General features: G+C 41.3%; 1 protein-coding gene across 3 annotated transcripts in view; it reads left to right on the top strand.

Annotated features, from left to right (window-relative positions):
• The first annotated feature begins 766 nt into the window (after positions 1 to 766).
• The window catches only part of inpp4b (inositol polyphosphate-4-phosphatase type II B), a 422536-nt gene continuing 410076 nt past the window's right edge, over positions 767 to 13226 (top strand). For 2 of the 3 annotated variants that reach the window (XM_062996234.1, XM_062996232.1), the window contains exon 1: positions 1345 to 1682. In XM_062996234.1, coding sequence (XP_062852304.1) covers positions 1634 to 1682 — 49 coding nt within the window. In that variant the 5' untranslated portion in view covers positions 1345 to 1633. Of the gene's footprint in view, positions 826 to 1344; positions 1683 to 13226 lie in introns of those variants that run through there. The other variant, XM_062996233.1, reaches the window with a different exon arrangement.

The raw sequence follows: 13226 nt of genomic DNA on the forward strand, positions 1-13226 counted from the left end.
TGATAACAGTATGGATGGTCCTTTTCGTCTTTGGTCCGGAGCACACAGTGTCTATTTTTTTCCAAAAAAAGACCTGGAATGCTGATTCATCTGACCACAATACACGTTTCCACTGTGTGATGGTCCATCCTAGATGCCTCAGAGCCCCGAGAAGTCGACGCCGCTTCTGGACATGGTTAACATAAGGCTTCTTTTTTGCACAGTAAAGTTTTTAGTGGCATTTGAGCAGTAACTCTGTATTGTAGTGCTTGACAAAGGTTTGCCAAAGTAATCCCTCACCCATGTGATTATATCAGCTATTGTTGAGTGATGGTTCTTGATGCAGTGCCGTCTGAGGGATGGAAGATCACAAGCGTTCAGCTTAAGCTTGAGCCTTTGGCCTTCATGCACTGAAATTCCTCCCGATTCCTTAAATAGTTTAATGATATTATGCACTGTAGAGGGAGAAATATGCAAATCCCTTCCAATATTTCTTTAAGGTTCATTGTTTTTAAACATATCAAACATTTTCTCACACATTTGTTGATAAACTGGATCCTCTGATTATCTTTACTCATCAGAGACTCAGCCTTTCCTGGATGCTGCTTTTGTCCCAAACCATGATTACAATCACCTGTTCACATCACCTGTTTGGAATCACATAATTTAGTTTTTTCACCTTATTACTAGCCCTAAATTGCCCTCGTCCCAACTTTTTTTGGAATGTGTTGCAGGTCTGAAATGCAGGAATAGATGTTTATTAATAAATGAAATAAAGTTGACCAGACAAAACATGAAATATCTCAGGTTCATCCTGTCTGCAATAAAATAAAAGTCAAAGTAAATGTAAGGAACACTGTGTTTTTATTTTATTTGCATTTTTTATACTGTCCCAACTTTTTCTGATTTGGGGTTGTAGATTATTTTTTTATCTTTATGGTCTTTTTTTATTCCAGTATATTTGCACTTTGGTGCAGCATTGTTTTACCACGTCCCATATTTAATTTGTGCAAAGATTTTGCCCAGTTAATCCCTGCCTTAAGTTTTCCCCAGAAGTCTCGTAAGAGAATTAATTAGGATTTATTTTTCCCCTCTTGCTATTCATTCCTTTCTGTTTTATTCCTTTTTGAGTTTCTTTTGGGTAAGAAAAAAAGTCTCTGCCAGTGCACCAGGCTCACCTACTGTACCGCAGAGCTCAGTGTTCAGACTCCACTAATTATTTTCCTTTCTGAAAAAAGCAAGAGCCAGAAAAGAGAGAAATGACAGAGGGGAGGAGAACACAAGTAAGAGAGGAGAGAGAGCAGAAGAAGGTAGAGAGGGAAACGCGAGAGTCGGCGCAGTGTATTCAGACTGCCTCACTGACGAGAGAGAGATTGATGGATAGAGCGGCAGAGTGTACATAACACCAATTCTCCTCCACCTCATCTCCTAATTCTCTTCATCGTTCTTCCCTCCGTCGTCCCTCTTCCCTCGCTCCCGGACCCCTCCCTTCCCCTTCAGCCCCTCTGTGCATCCATTTTCCTGCACACCTCACTCTCCATGCCGGCAGAGAGAATATTCTGAGTGGACCTCTTCTCTGTGGGATTGGTGCAGTGAAGATCCTGGGAAATCTGGACGGCACCGGCGCACCGTTGGGATCGTTGGGAATTGCGAGATGGCAGGGATAGGGTCAGACAGTCTGGCACGAGGAGCCACGGCAGCCGGTGAGTCACCTACTCACTAATCTTCCTCTTTTATCGAATGTCCTTCGTTTATTCTGTGTCTCACACACACCCACACACTCTTGTACTCTGTGTTCGCTTCTCTTGCTCCACGACTCGTTCTAGGTCTCTCGACTCTTTCTTCTCTTGCCGTGCTTGTTCTCACTCTCGGCGTTTTTGCTCCGAGTGCTGTTTGCAGATGATTTACTTTCCCACTTTGTTGCTCAAGTCTGTGTGTACTCAGTGTGTGCAGGATGATATTGAAATTTACATGGACTGCACTGGTCCAGCTCTCAGAGGGCAAACACTGCAGTTTCCAAATGCTTTCGAGTCCCACATGCGTCACAGACGCTTCAAAGGTGAATAGAATTGTGGGAGCTGTATCTGTTCAACCTTAAGTTTTATTTAGTATGGTTTCTACATGGAAGCTGAAATCACTGGTGCTGGAGCTTGTTCATGAAACGACTTGACCCGAAAGTGGAGTAAACACGACCTACATGTTTATCTACGTATATCTGAGAGGGGAACTGGTGTGGTGGTGCTCATGGTGAATGTTTAATGATGTTGGGGTGGATGTAAAATCTAGTGACCATACAAACACAGAGTGTAGTTTAAAGTCTGAAACCTCTGGTAAAATTTGCAGATTAATTTCATGCATTTTTTAAATGCTAATTATATAATCAGCAAAGCAGTTTGAAATGTTAAGTCTTAAGATGTACATACATTTCAGTTTGGCACGGTGGCTCGGTGGGTAGCACTGTCGCCTCACAGCAAGAAGGTCTTGGGTTTGATCCCCAGGCGGGGCTCCAAAAACATGCAGTCAGGTTAATTGGAGACACTGAATTGCCCTATAATTGAATGGGTGGGTGTGTGTGTGTGTGTGTGTGTGTGCGCACGCGCCCTGCGATGGACTGGCGTCCCGTCCAGGGTGTTACTGTGTGCCTTGCGCCCATTAAAAAGCTGGGATAGGCTCCAGCACCCCCGTGACCCTAATTGGATAAGCGGATAAGAAAATGAATGAATGAATGGGAATGGCACGGTGGCTCTGTGGGTAGCACTGTCGCCTCACAACAAGAAGGTCTTGGGTTCAATCTCCATGTGGAGCAGTCCAGGTCCTTTCTGTGTAGTTTGCATGTTCTCCCTGTGTCTGTGGGATTTCTCCAGGAGCTCTTGTTTCCTCCCACAGTCCAAAGACATGCAAGTGAGGTTAATTGGAGATACAAAATTGTCCATTATAGACTTGAACTGATGAACGTTGTGTAACCTTGGTGGGCAGTGATAGCTTAGTGGTTAAGGTACTGGACTATTAATCAGAAGGTTAGTGGTTAAAGCCCAACCACTGTCAAGGTGCCACTGTTGGGCCCGTGAGCAACCCTCAATTGCTCAAAATCATGTTTAGTCATACTTGTAGTCTGCTAAATGCCGAAAATGTAAATGTGTAAGGAGTAACTATCTGTCCTGTCATGAATGTAATCAAAATGTGTAAAACACGACGTTAAAATCCTATTAAATAAATAAAAAGTGACAATGCAGATGTATTAAACAAGCTTTCAGTCCATATGTGCAAAGACATCTGAGCTTGTGCTTCAATGGAAAGGATAAGATCTGACCTTTTGTTTGAAGGAAGTGGCATGGTCAGTCTCATAAAAAGTACTTACTTAAAATTCATTCATTCATTTACTGTCTTTTTTTACCAATGTTTCATCCTACTCAGGGTCACAGTAGGGTTTAATTCACTGGACAAAAGGTTAGAAACACCCTGGACAGGGCGCCAGTCCATTACAGGGCAAACACACACACACACACACACAACCACTCGCACACATTTACCCTTGGGGCCAATTTTAGTATCCCCAATTACACTCACTTAATGTCTTTGTAATGTGGGAGGAAACCGGAGCTCCTGGAGGAAACCCCTGCAGACACAGGGAGAACATGCAAACTCCACACAGAAGGGACCCTGACTCCAGCTGGGAATCGATCCCAGGACCTTCTTGCTGTCAGGTGACAGTGCTACCCACCCAATTGTTATGCTGATTAAATACTAATTAGCCAAAACATTAGGACCACCCATATAATATGCTCTCGAAACAGCTCTGACCATATCTGCTGAGACATGGATTGCACAAGACTATCGATTCTTCAAGTTCTTGAACTGTTAGTTTGCGAAGTGGATCATTCTACTGTGTGTTCTGGTGCCATCTCTTTTCAAAATAAACATGGCACCCATGTCCAGCCGTTCACATAACCTTGGAGAAAATTGGATGTCTGACCAGTCGACTTTCTTCCATTATCTGACGTCCAGTTCTGATGCCTGCATGATTATTGTAGGTGCTTTTGATGGTGGACAGGAGCTAGTCTGCTATGCAGCTCCATACACAGAAGGGTCTGATGCACTGTGTTTAAAGACACATTCACCTCATCACCAGGATTAAAATGATCTGGAATTTGAGCCACTGTAGCTCTTCTGTTGGTCAATACCAGACACCATATCCTTCATGTCCTCTGGTATGAAGAGTCCTTGACGTTTACCAACCTGTCCACAGAATGTGGCTTGTCCCTTGTCTGTACTCGGCTTGGCTGAAATACTAAGCAATGTGAAGACGGAAGTCTAATCCATTTGTGTAAAGCACTGCGAATGCTTTGACATTTTGTTTTCAGTATTATGATACCTGAAAAAAGACATTGACCTGATTGTCTTAAAATTGACCTGTCCACTTTAAAATGATGGACAGTCACATAGTTCAAAGGTTAAAATAGCATATAGCATCAAAACAGTAAAATATATCTGTGGGCAAGACAAGGGCTGTTAGTGGTTTATTTTGTTGATTTGGGTTGCACCTGAGCTCTTGTATGTTTTATGTATGGGGGGGGGGGGGGGGGGGAATGCCAACATGACCTGCATGTTTACTTAAAAGACTTAACAGTACAGTAGTACCTTGAAACTCAACTTCATTTGGTTCTGGGAGTTTTAAAGACGTTGATTTTCAAGGTATTTTTTTCCCATAAGGATGTTTGGGAAACCTGTTAATGTGTTCCATGGTCCCGTGGATCTGCATATATTTTAGGCTCATGTAAAATAATTGGGTTGTTTTTGACATTTATACACTGAAAATAACACAAATATAATATAAAAACACTGAAATAAAAAGCTGATTTTTACAATTTTCAGAACCTCGAGCTGTAAAACAAGTTTAAAAGTGAAACAGTGAGGAAAATCCAGATAAACACAGATACATGTGGAGCTTTCAGACAGGATTTGATGATTATTCCACACAAATGCAAATTCGGCTCATATTCACACTTTTATGACATTTTACTGCACCGCTCAAGCCGAACGCTGAACAATGTAGCTGTTCATTGTTAATTTAAAATTAAATAAATAAATTTTTAAAAAACAAACTGGACACGTTGAGTTTAAGGGTACAAAGGGCATTGGGTTTAAAGATTTTGAGTTTAGGGGACGTTGAGTTACAAAGTACCACTGTATTCAGACCCCAGACTTTTTTGCATTATATTGTGTTGTGGACTTTATTCAGAATGGCAATCATTTTCATTTTAATCTACATCAGAGGTATCCAAACTTTTCTTGTTGGGGTCCAGATTAAGTAAAAAATGCAAACACAGCCAACAGACTCTTTTGTAATTAAACAAATGATTATTATACTTCTTTAAATTAAACATACCCACTTCCCTCTGAACTGCAGCGCATCTAAAATCTTCTGCGTTCAGGTATAGTTTTCATTTCATTAAAGCCTTCGCTTTTATCCAAAAACTCAGGAACGTTAATGTAGGTGTAACATTAATGTTTTGAGTCGGGGGAAAGAAGAATAGTAGAGTTTTAGATTTGTTTTATGTGAGAGCGACACCTAGAGTTCAAGCAGTTCAAGCAATTTAAAAAAAAATAAAAACTGCTTAATAGTGGGACAACCAAGTTTCAATAAACTTAAATTTTATTTTATATTTAAATTTTATGTCACTTTATTTCGCAAACCGTTTCAAAAATGGTAACAGGCCGTAGTATGGACACCCCTGATCTATCTGTTATCATCTGTGGGAATGTTATTAAAGATTGTGCTAATTATCTTTTCTTTTTTATTTCTTAAAATGTTGTACACACATGATCAGACCCTTTGCTTTAGCAAAAATAAATAGCTCTCAGGTGCATTCTGTTTGCTTTAATACTATTATTTAATACTATTATTATCTAATACTGTTATTTTTTTAATGCATTTTCTCCCTTTTTCTCCTGATTTTTAGCGCGTCCAATTTTTTACCCAATTGCGTTACGCTTCCTCTCTACTGGTGCTGACCCCCGCCCCGATTGAGGAGAGCAAGACTGTCACATGCCCCCTCTGACACGTGTGCAGTAGCCGACTGCATCTTATTACCTGCATGAGGCGAGTTCATATGTGGATCAGCTTTGTGCTATCCGGCTTATCCTACCCTATGAACAGCAAGCCAATTGTTGTTCATGTAGCCGCCAAGCCCAGCTGGGTGACAGAGCTGAGTTCTGAACCGACAAGTTCGAAATGTCAGCTCTGGTGTGCTAGCGTGTTTTACCGCTTCGCCACCTGAGTGGCCTTAATACTTCTTTATGTCTAGAATTTAGTTGTAGTTTACCTGTTGTAATTTGTATTGACTGGATATAGGTTAGAAAGGTACAGACCTGGGTCAAGATAAAAAACAAACATTGAAGTCCAACAAACTACCTTTGAATCTTAACAATCAAATTGTAACAAGGCATACATCAAGGCCAGAATATTAAACAATTTCTAAGACTATTAGTGTTTCCATAGTCTTGCACAGCTTTGGTGGATCTGCCATGAAGAACGGGATAAACTGCCTAAATCCAGATGTGGAAAGCTTGAAGTGGCATTTTCAAGAAGACTTGCACCTGTAATTGTTGCCAAAAGGGCTTCAACATTGTATTTAATGAAGGGTCTGAATACTTTAGTAAATAGTAGTATACAGTTGTTAATCTTTCTTTTATTTAAAAAAAAAAATACTGTAGGTTAAATGGACAATACAGTATAATCGTTAAAAATCAAATCCACGACACAAAGCATTTAAAGAGTCAGGGAGGTCTAAATACTTTCCAAATCAAACCGAACTGTACATGTAGAATTAATCACAGTTCCTATATATTTATGTTTGGCACTGACTGACTTGCTAGATTACCTAGTGCGATATATAAAGCACATGTGTCAAACTCGAGGCCCGCAAGCCAAATCCGGCTTAAAAGACGTTTGATTGTCTTAAAATACAGTGTAAAATCGTACATAAACTGCATCTCCCACAATGCATGCCGATTTTGTGACCCGCAAAGTGACCGCATCCCACCACTAGATGGCAGTGTTTCCACATCAGCGTTTAACTGAGATGGTTTTCCAACAAGTGATGTTGAGAAAAATTTACAAATAATCCCAAAATGTACAAGAAGAGAAAATTACAGCAGAAGGAGGAAATTTAGTGAAAGATGGAAAGTGAAAACAAGATTGTGCTTCAAGAAAAACCGGTACGTCTCTTGTGTTATGAGGCCGTGTCTGTGGTAAAGGAGTACAATATAAATGTAGATATACATTATAAATATACATTATAAATATACAATATAAATTTGGCATTTTGACATCAAACACAGAATTTAGCCTCCAAGAAAAACAACAAATTGTCCAAGACCTTAAAGACAGACTGCAATCACAGCAGGTACGTTACAATCGGCCCTTTGAGGGCCACCATAATGCAGATGTGGCCCTCGGTGAAATGAATTTCACACCCCTGATATAAAGTATAGACGCTTTAACTGTTGTACCCTTTATAGTGCACATAAAAACACAACAATTAAATGCAATTTATGGACTCCATAAGACATCTGACTGCATTTTGGGACTGGACAGACTGTTTTGGGTCATTAGTGTAAACTGTACAGGTATTTTAATGAATCATTTACTGTATAAATGTTTTTATTTCAATAATGAGCCCTATTATGCAGCACTACAGAAAAATTGTGCTTTTGGAGCCATTTACTTTATTTTGCAGCAGTGAGCTCTTTCAGTAATAGTGGCCGCGTCCTAATGGACCTCGCATTAATGTAACAAATAAACCTGGTAATGAAACGACGGCCTGCACAGCCTGGTGTTGTTGTTAATGAGTTTGCACCACTGTTGTAACTCTGACACGTCAGTCCATGCTGTCTGTGGTAATTTGAGAAAATTGAATAAACGCTTTATCCAGTATGAATTATCTCATCTGTGATTAATTACAGCAAACCTAGCAAAACTGAAGCATGCTTATTGCTACAGCCAAATCTCTAAGTGCTTCTTAGAGCCTCTCAAAGTGAGCTTTTTTTTTTCTAGAGCAGCCTTGGGTTCATACACTGATCAGCCATAACATTAAAACCACCTCCTGGTTTCTACACTCACTGTCCATTTTATCAGCTCCATTTACCATATAGAAGCACTTTGTAGTTCTACAATTACTGACTGTAGTCCATATGTTTCTCTGCATGCTTTGTTAGCCCCATTTCATGCTGTTCTTTAATGGTCAGGACCCCCACAGGACCACCACAGAGCAGGTATTATTTAGGTGGTGGATCATTCTCAGCACTGCAGTGACACTGACATGGTGGTGGTGTGTTAGTGTGTGTTGTGCTGGTTTGAGTGGATCAGACACAGCAAACTGGAGTTTTTAAACACCGTGTCCACTCACTGTCCACTCTATTAGACACTCCTACCTAGTTGGTCCACCTTGTAGATATAAGGTCAGAGACGATCGCTCATCTATTGCTGCTGTTTGAGTTGGTCATCTTCTAGACCTTCATCAGTGGTCACAGGACGCTGCCCATGGGGCGCTGTTGGCTGGATATTTTAGGTTGGTGGACTATTCTCAGTCCAGCAAGGACAGTGAGGTGTTTAAAAACTCCATCAACATTGCTGTGTCTGATCCACTCATACCAGCACAACACACACTAACACACCACCACCATGTCAGTGTCACTGCAGTGCTGAGAATGACCCACCACCCAAATAATACCTGACCTGGGGGTCCTGACCATTGAAGAACAGCATGAGAGGGGGCTAAAAAGTATGTAGAGAAACAGATGGACTACAGTCAGTAATTGTAGAACTACAAAGTGCTTCTGAGTGGAGCTGATAAAATGGACAGTGAGTGTAGAAACAAGGAGGTGGTTTTAATGTTATCGCTGATCGGTGTATGTATATGTTATTTTTTTAAGCAGTAGAGAGCAAGGCAGCTCACTACGTTTTCAGACAGACACATAATAAATGATTGACTATAATCTCACTACTGGAAAATTTAATTCAATTCAAAGTTCAGATGTTAGATTCTATCCAAAATCTTTTTTTACTTTATAAAAATGTTAAAACCTCAAACTCAGGTCTGGAGAAAGCATGCACAGGCATCTATCCATCTTAAACAGTGCTAAAGCCATCAGACTTTAAAGATTTATTTGAAGATACGTACATACTAAAATTACAGTTCCTCTCTGTACTTATTAAACGTGGTGTCTTATTTTTGTCGTCGACTTCCCACATTTCTTTCTGCACCAGTTGTGGATTGTTGTCACTAGCTGAAATGCCACAGCGTGACGCCTGGTTCAGGCAGGAGTAAACGATAATGATCACCTTTTACCGTGTGCTTTTACATGATTGGCCGTGTTCGAGTGCGGAGTGGCAGACTAGCGGAAGACTCGCTGACAGCCGAGCGTTTTCCAGCAGCATTTGTTCTTTGCTTGTTGACAGAATGAAAGACACGAGCCTCTTGACGGTAATCTGCTTGCACAGGGAGCCGACACACAGATAACCTTACATTTTTTGCTCGGAATACTATGCTAGAATAAACATTACTCCATCGGGGTCAAACGATGGAAAATTAGGGTCACACGGCACCTGCAGCAGCTACATGCTCTGAAGTGTCTTTATCTTTAAACACTGCTGTGTTTACTGATTATGAAAAAGCTGCAAGTGTTTTTTTTAATGCTTTTTCTCCCCTTTAGCGAGTCCAATTGCCCGATTGCGTCATGCTTCCTCTCCACTAATGCCGATCTCTGCTCTGATTGAGGAGAACGAAGCTAACCCACGCCCCCTCCGACACGTGGGCAGCATGCCGTATGCATCTTATCACCTACGCTTTGACGAGTGCAGTGCAGCTTAGCATTGTGTACGGAGAGACACACCCTGAGAGCACTCTTTTCTCATCTCTGTGCAGGTGCCATCAATCAGCCAGCCAGCAGAGGTTGTAATTGCACCAGTCATGGGAGAGAGACCCCATCCGGCTTAGTCCCGCTCATACCTGAACAACAGGCCAATCGTTGTTCATGTGGCCGCTCAGCCTTAGTCGGCAGGCAGAGCTGAGATTCGATACGATGTATTCGAGATCCCAGCTCTGATTCCAGCGTGTGTTTTTACTGCTGCCCACCTGAGCGACCCAAGCTGCGAGTGTTTTAAGTGCTCCCTAAAGAGTAGGTTTTTTTTGTTACTGAACCAGTAAACTTCTAGTTCTAGGATTAACATTTTTACTTGATCCAAGTACAGCGAGTTCACGTCTTGTTAACAGCCACTTTAGATAATGGGACACTGTGTCAACTGGAAATGTGTTGTTATTGAATCAGGGCTCACGTTGCCTGTGGAGGTGTTAAGATGAATTGTGATCCTGATTGAGAGAAAAGGACGAGGAGAAAGACAAGCGTCTCGCATCTCGCCTTCTCATTTCCCTATAGTTAAATAGATCTCGTACAGGAGGAGAAAATGAATTTAGGAGGAATAAAAATGAAAATCTTTATAGAATCTGGCAGCAGTAATGGAGTGTTTTCATGAAGAGAATGTGGAACGGATGTGTATGGGCAGCAGAGGCGTTATATGGAGCTGCACTTGCAGATATGGACCTCTCTCCCACCGAGCTGAATTGGGAAAACTACTGGGCTGTCTGGTCAAAAAACAAACAATGTTAAAATATCTTATTACATGAATAAGCAAAGGTTTTTTCTTGCCTTCTAGCTATTTTATTTTGCCTATAAGGTGTAAACTGATGGTATACGACCAAATCTTTGTGGAAACCACTCACAACTTCTTTTAGCAACAAACATTCCAAACCAGGCATAACGTTATGACCACTGACGGGTGAACTGCACTGCACTGGAGCAATGGAAGAAGGTGGCCTGATCTAAAGAATCATGTTTTTTTTTACATCACGTGGATGGCCGGGTGCCTGTGCATCACTTACCTGGGGAACACACGGCACCAGGATGCACTATAATAAGAAGGCAAGCCGGCGAAGTCAGTGTCTGCTGGGAAACCTTGGGTCCTGCCATCCATGTGGATGTTACTTTGACACGTACCACCTATCTAAGCATTGTTGCAGACCATGTACACTATTTCAAGGAAACGGTTTTCCTTAATGGCTGTAGCCTCTTTCTGCAGGATAATGCGCCTTGCCACAAAGCAAAAATGCTTCAGGAATGGTTTGAGGAGCACAACAACCAGTTTGAGGTGTTGACTTGGCTTCCAAATTCCCCAGATCTCAATCCAATCGAGCATCTGTGGGATGTGCTGGACAAACAAGTCTGACCTACATCACAACTTACAGGAGTTAAAGGATCTGCTGATAATGTTTTGGCACAGATACCACAGCACAACTTCAGGGGTCCATGCCTTGACTGGTCAGGGCTGTTTTGGCAGCAAAAGGGGGGACCAACACTATATTAGTCATAATCTTATGCCTGATAGGTGTATGTGTAAAATTAATTATATATAACAAATGATATAATTCCAACTTTGTGGCAGCTCATTCCTGTTTCATTATGACTGACGCTTGCATGGTCTTTAGCTGTATAAAGCAAACATGGTTATGCTGAGATTTAGCAAGGAAACGGTCTCTCGATGTGGTTCGGTTTGCAATTTAGTTAAATTAGCAGTTTAGCTAAACGTAACGTCTAATTTCTAAATTCATTCTGGCTTTACAAGCTTTCGTAATTACTTTTTAGGCACCCTATATTGGATTTTGGGACAACGGTTAGGTCATATGTGTTAATAATAATAATAATAATAATAAGTTACACTTATATAGCGCCTTTCACAAAACCCAAGGTCACTTTACATACAAAAGTAACAATCACACAGAAATAGCAGAAGATGAAGTGAGAAAATGTTGAGAAATAAAGGTGAGTCTTCAGGAGAGCTTTAAATTCAGAGAGAAAGGAAGTGGAACATAGAGAGGAAGGAAGAGAGTTATATAAAGAAGGGGCAGCAACACTAAAAGAACGACCGCCCATAGTACTCAGCCTCAACCTGGGAACAACCAGGAGACCAGCATCTGATGACCTTAAATTCTGGGATGGAGTGTAGCACTTAAGAGGGTCCGACAAATAAACAGGACCTAAACCATGAAATGACTTAAATGTGAGCAGCAAAATGTTATATTGTATATACTTATTAATGGGCAGCCAATGAAGCTGCTCAAGGACGGGGTGATGTGATCAGATTTCTTTGTATGAGTAGGAATCAGAGCAGCAGAACTTTTAACTATTTGTAGGGGGTGCAGTGACTTGGAGGGAAGTCCATAGAGCAGAGAGGTGCAATAGTCCAGCCGAGAAGTCACAAAAGCGTGGACCAGTGTCTCAGCTGCCCTGGAGGACATTAGAGGGCAAATACAAGCATTATTATGGAGATGGAATGAAAGCAGACCTGGATAGAGATTTTATGTATGGTTCGAGAGGAGAATCAAATAGGACACCAGGATTGCATACAGTGACTGAAGATTTGACATTGATGTCATTTATAGAAAGAACCAAGTTAGAAAGAGAGGAGACAACAGACTTTGTGCCAGTGAACAGAAACTCAGTTTTGTGTGCATTCAGAAGTAGAAAGTTTGCTCGAAGCCAGTTCAGCTCAGCTCGTGGAGACACCTAGTTAGGGGAATGGGTGGAAAAGCATCAGAGGGTTTAAAGCTGAGATAAACCTGGGTGTCATCAATGAAAGTGTAGCAATGAAAATGCAATCCGTAATGACGAAAAATATTGCCAAGGGGGAGAATGTATATGATAAATAGGAGCGGTCCAAGGACAGAACCCTGAGGGACACCATGTCCGATACATGATTCATGAAACAAATAAAATGACGCCTATCAGTTAGATATGATTTCAACCAGGACTTATGTCTTAAGAGCTTTACTTGTCACAGTTTTAATGGAATATCTTTCTTGTTCAGTTCAGTTTCTTGCTCCTCTATTTAAGGGGTCACCACAGCGGATCTGGTCTGCATACCAGACCTGGCACAATTTTTTTATGCCCATTATGATACAGCCCTCCTGTTTTAATCTGGGTTTGGGACCAGCATTATGAGAATACTGACAAGTGTACCTCTCAATGACTAGGCTGTTTCGGCCACCCCCATTCCCATCGTCCATGCAGACGCTCAACCGACACATAGCATAGCTGAGATTCAGTTGCACCACACAATCCCCCTTAGCAGTTTTCATGGATGAAGCAGAAAAAAAAAACTGTTTAGGCAGTTGTAATGACAGTTGTAGCCT

The sequence above is a fragment of the Trichomycterus rosablanca genome, chromosome 5, assembly GCF_030014385.1.
Source record: "Trichomycterus rosablanca isolate fTriRos1 chromosome 5, fTriRos1.hap1, whole genome shotgun sequence".
Classification (NCBI taxonomy): domain Eukaryota; kingdom Metazoa; phylum Chordata; class Actinopteri; order Siluriformes; family Trichomycteridae; genus Trichomycterus; species Trichomycterus rosablanca.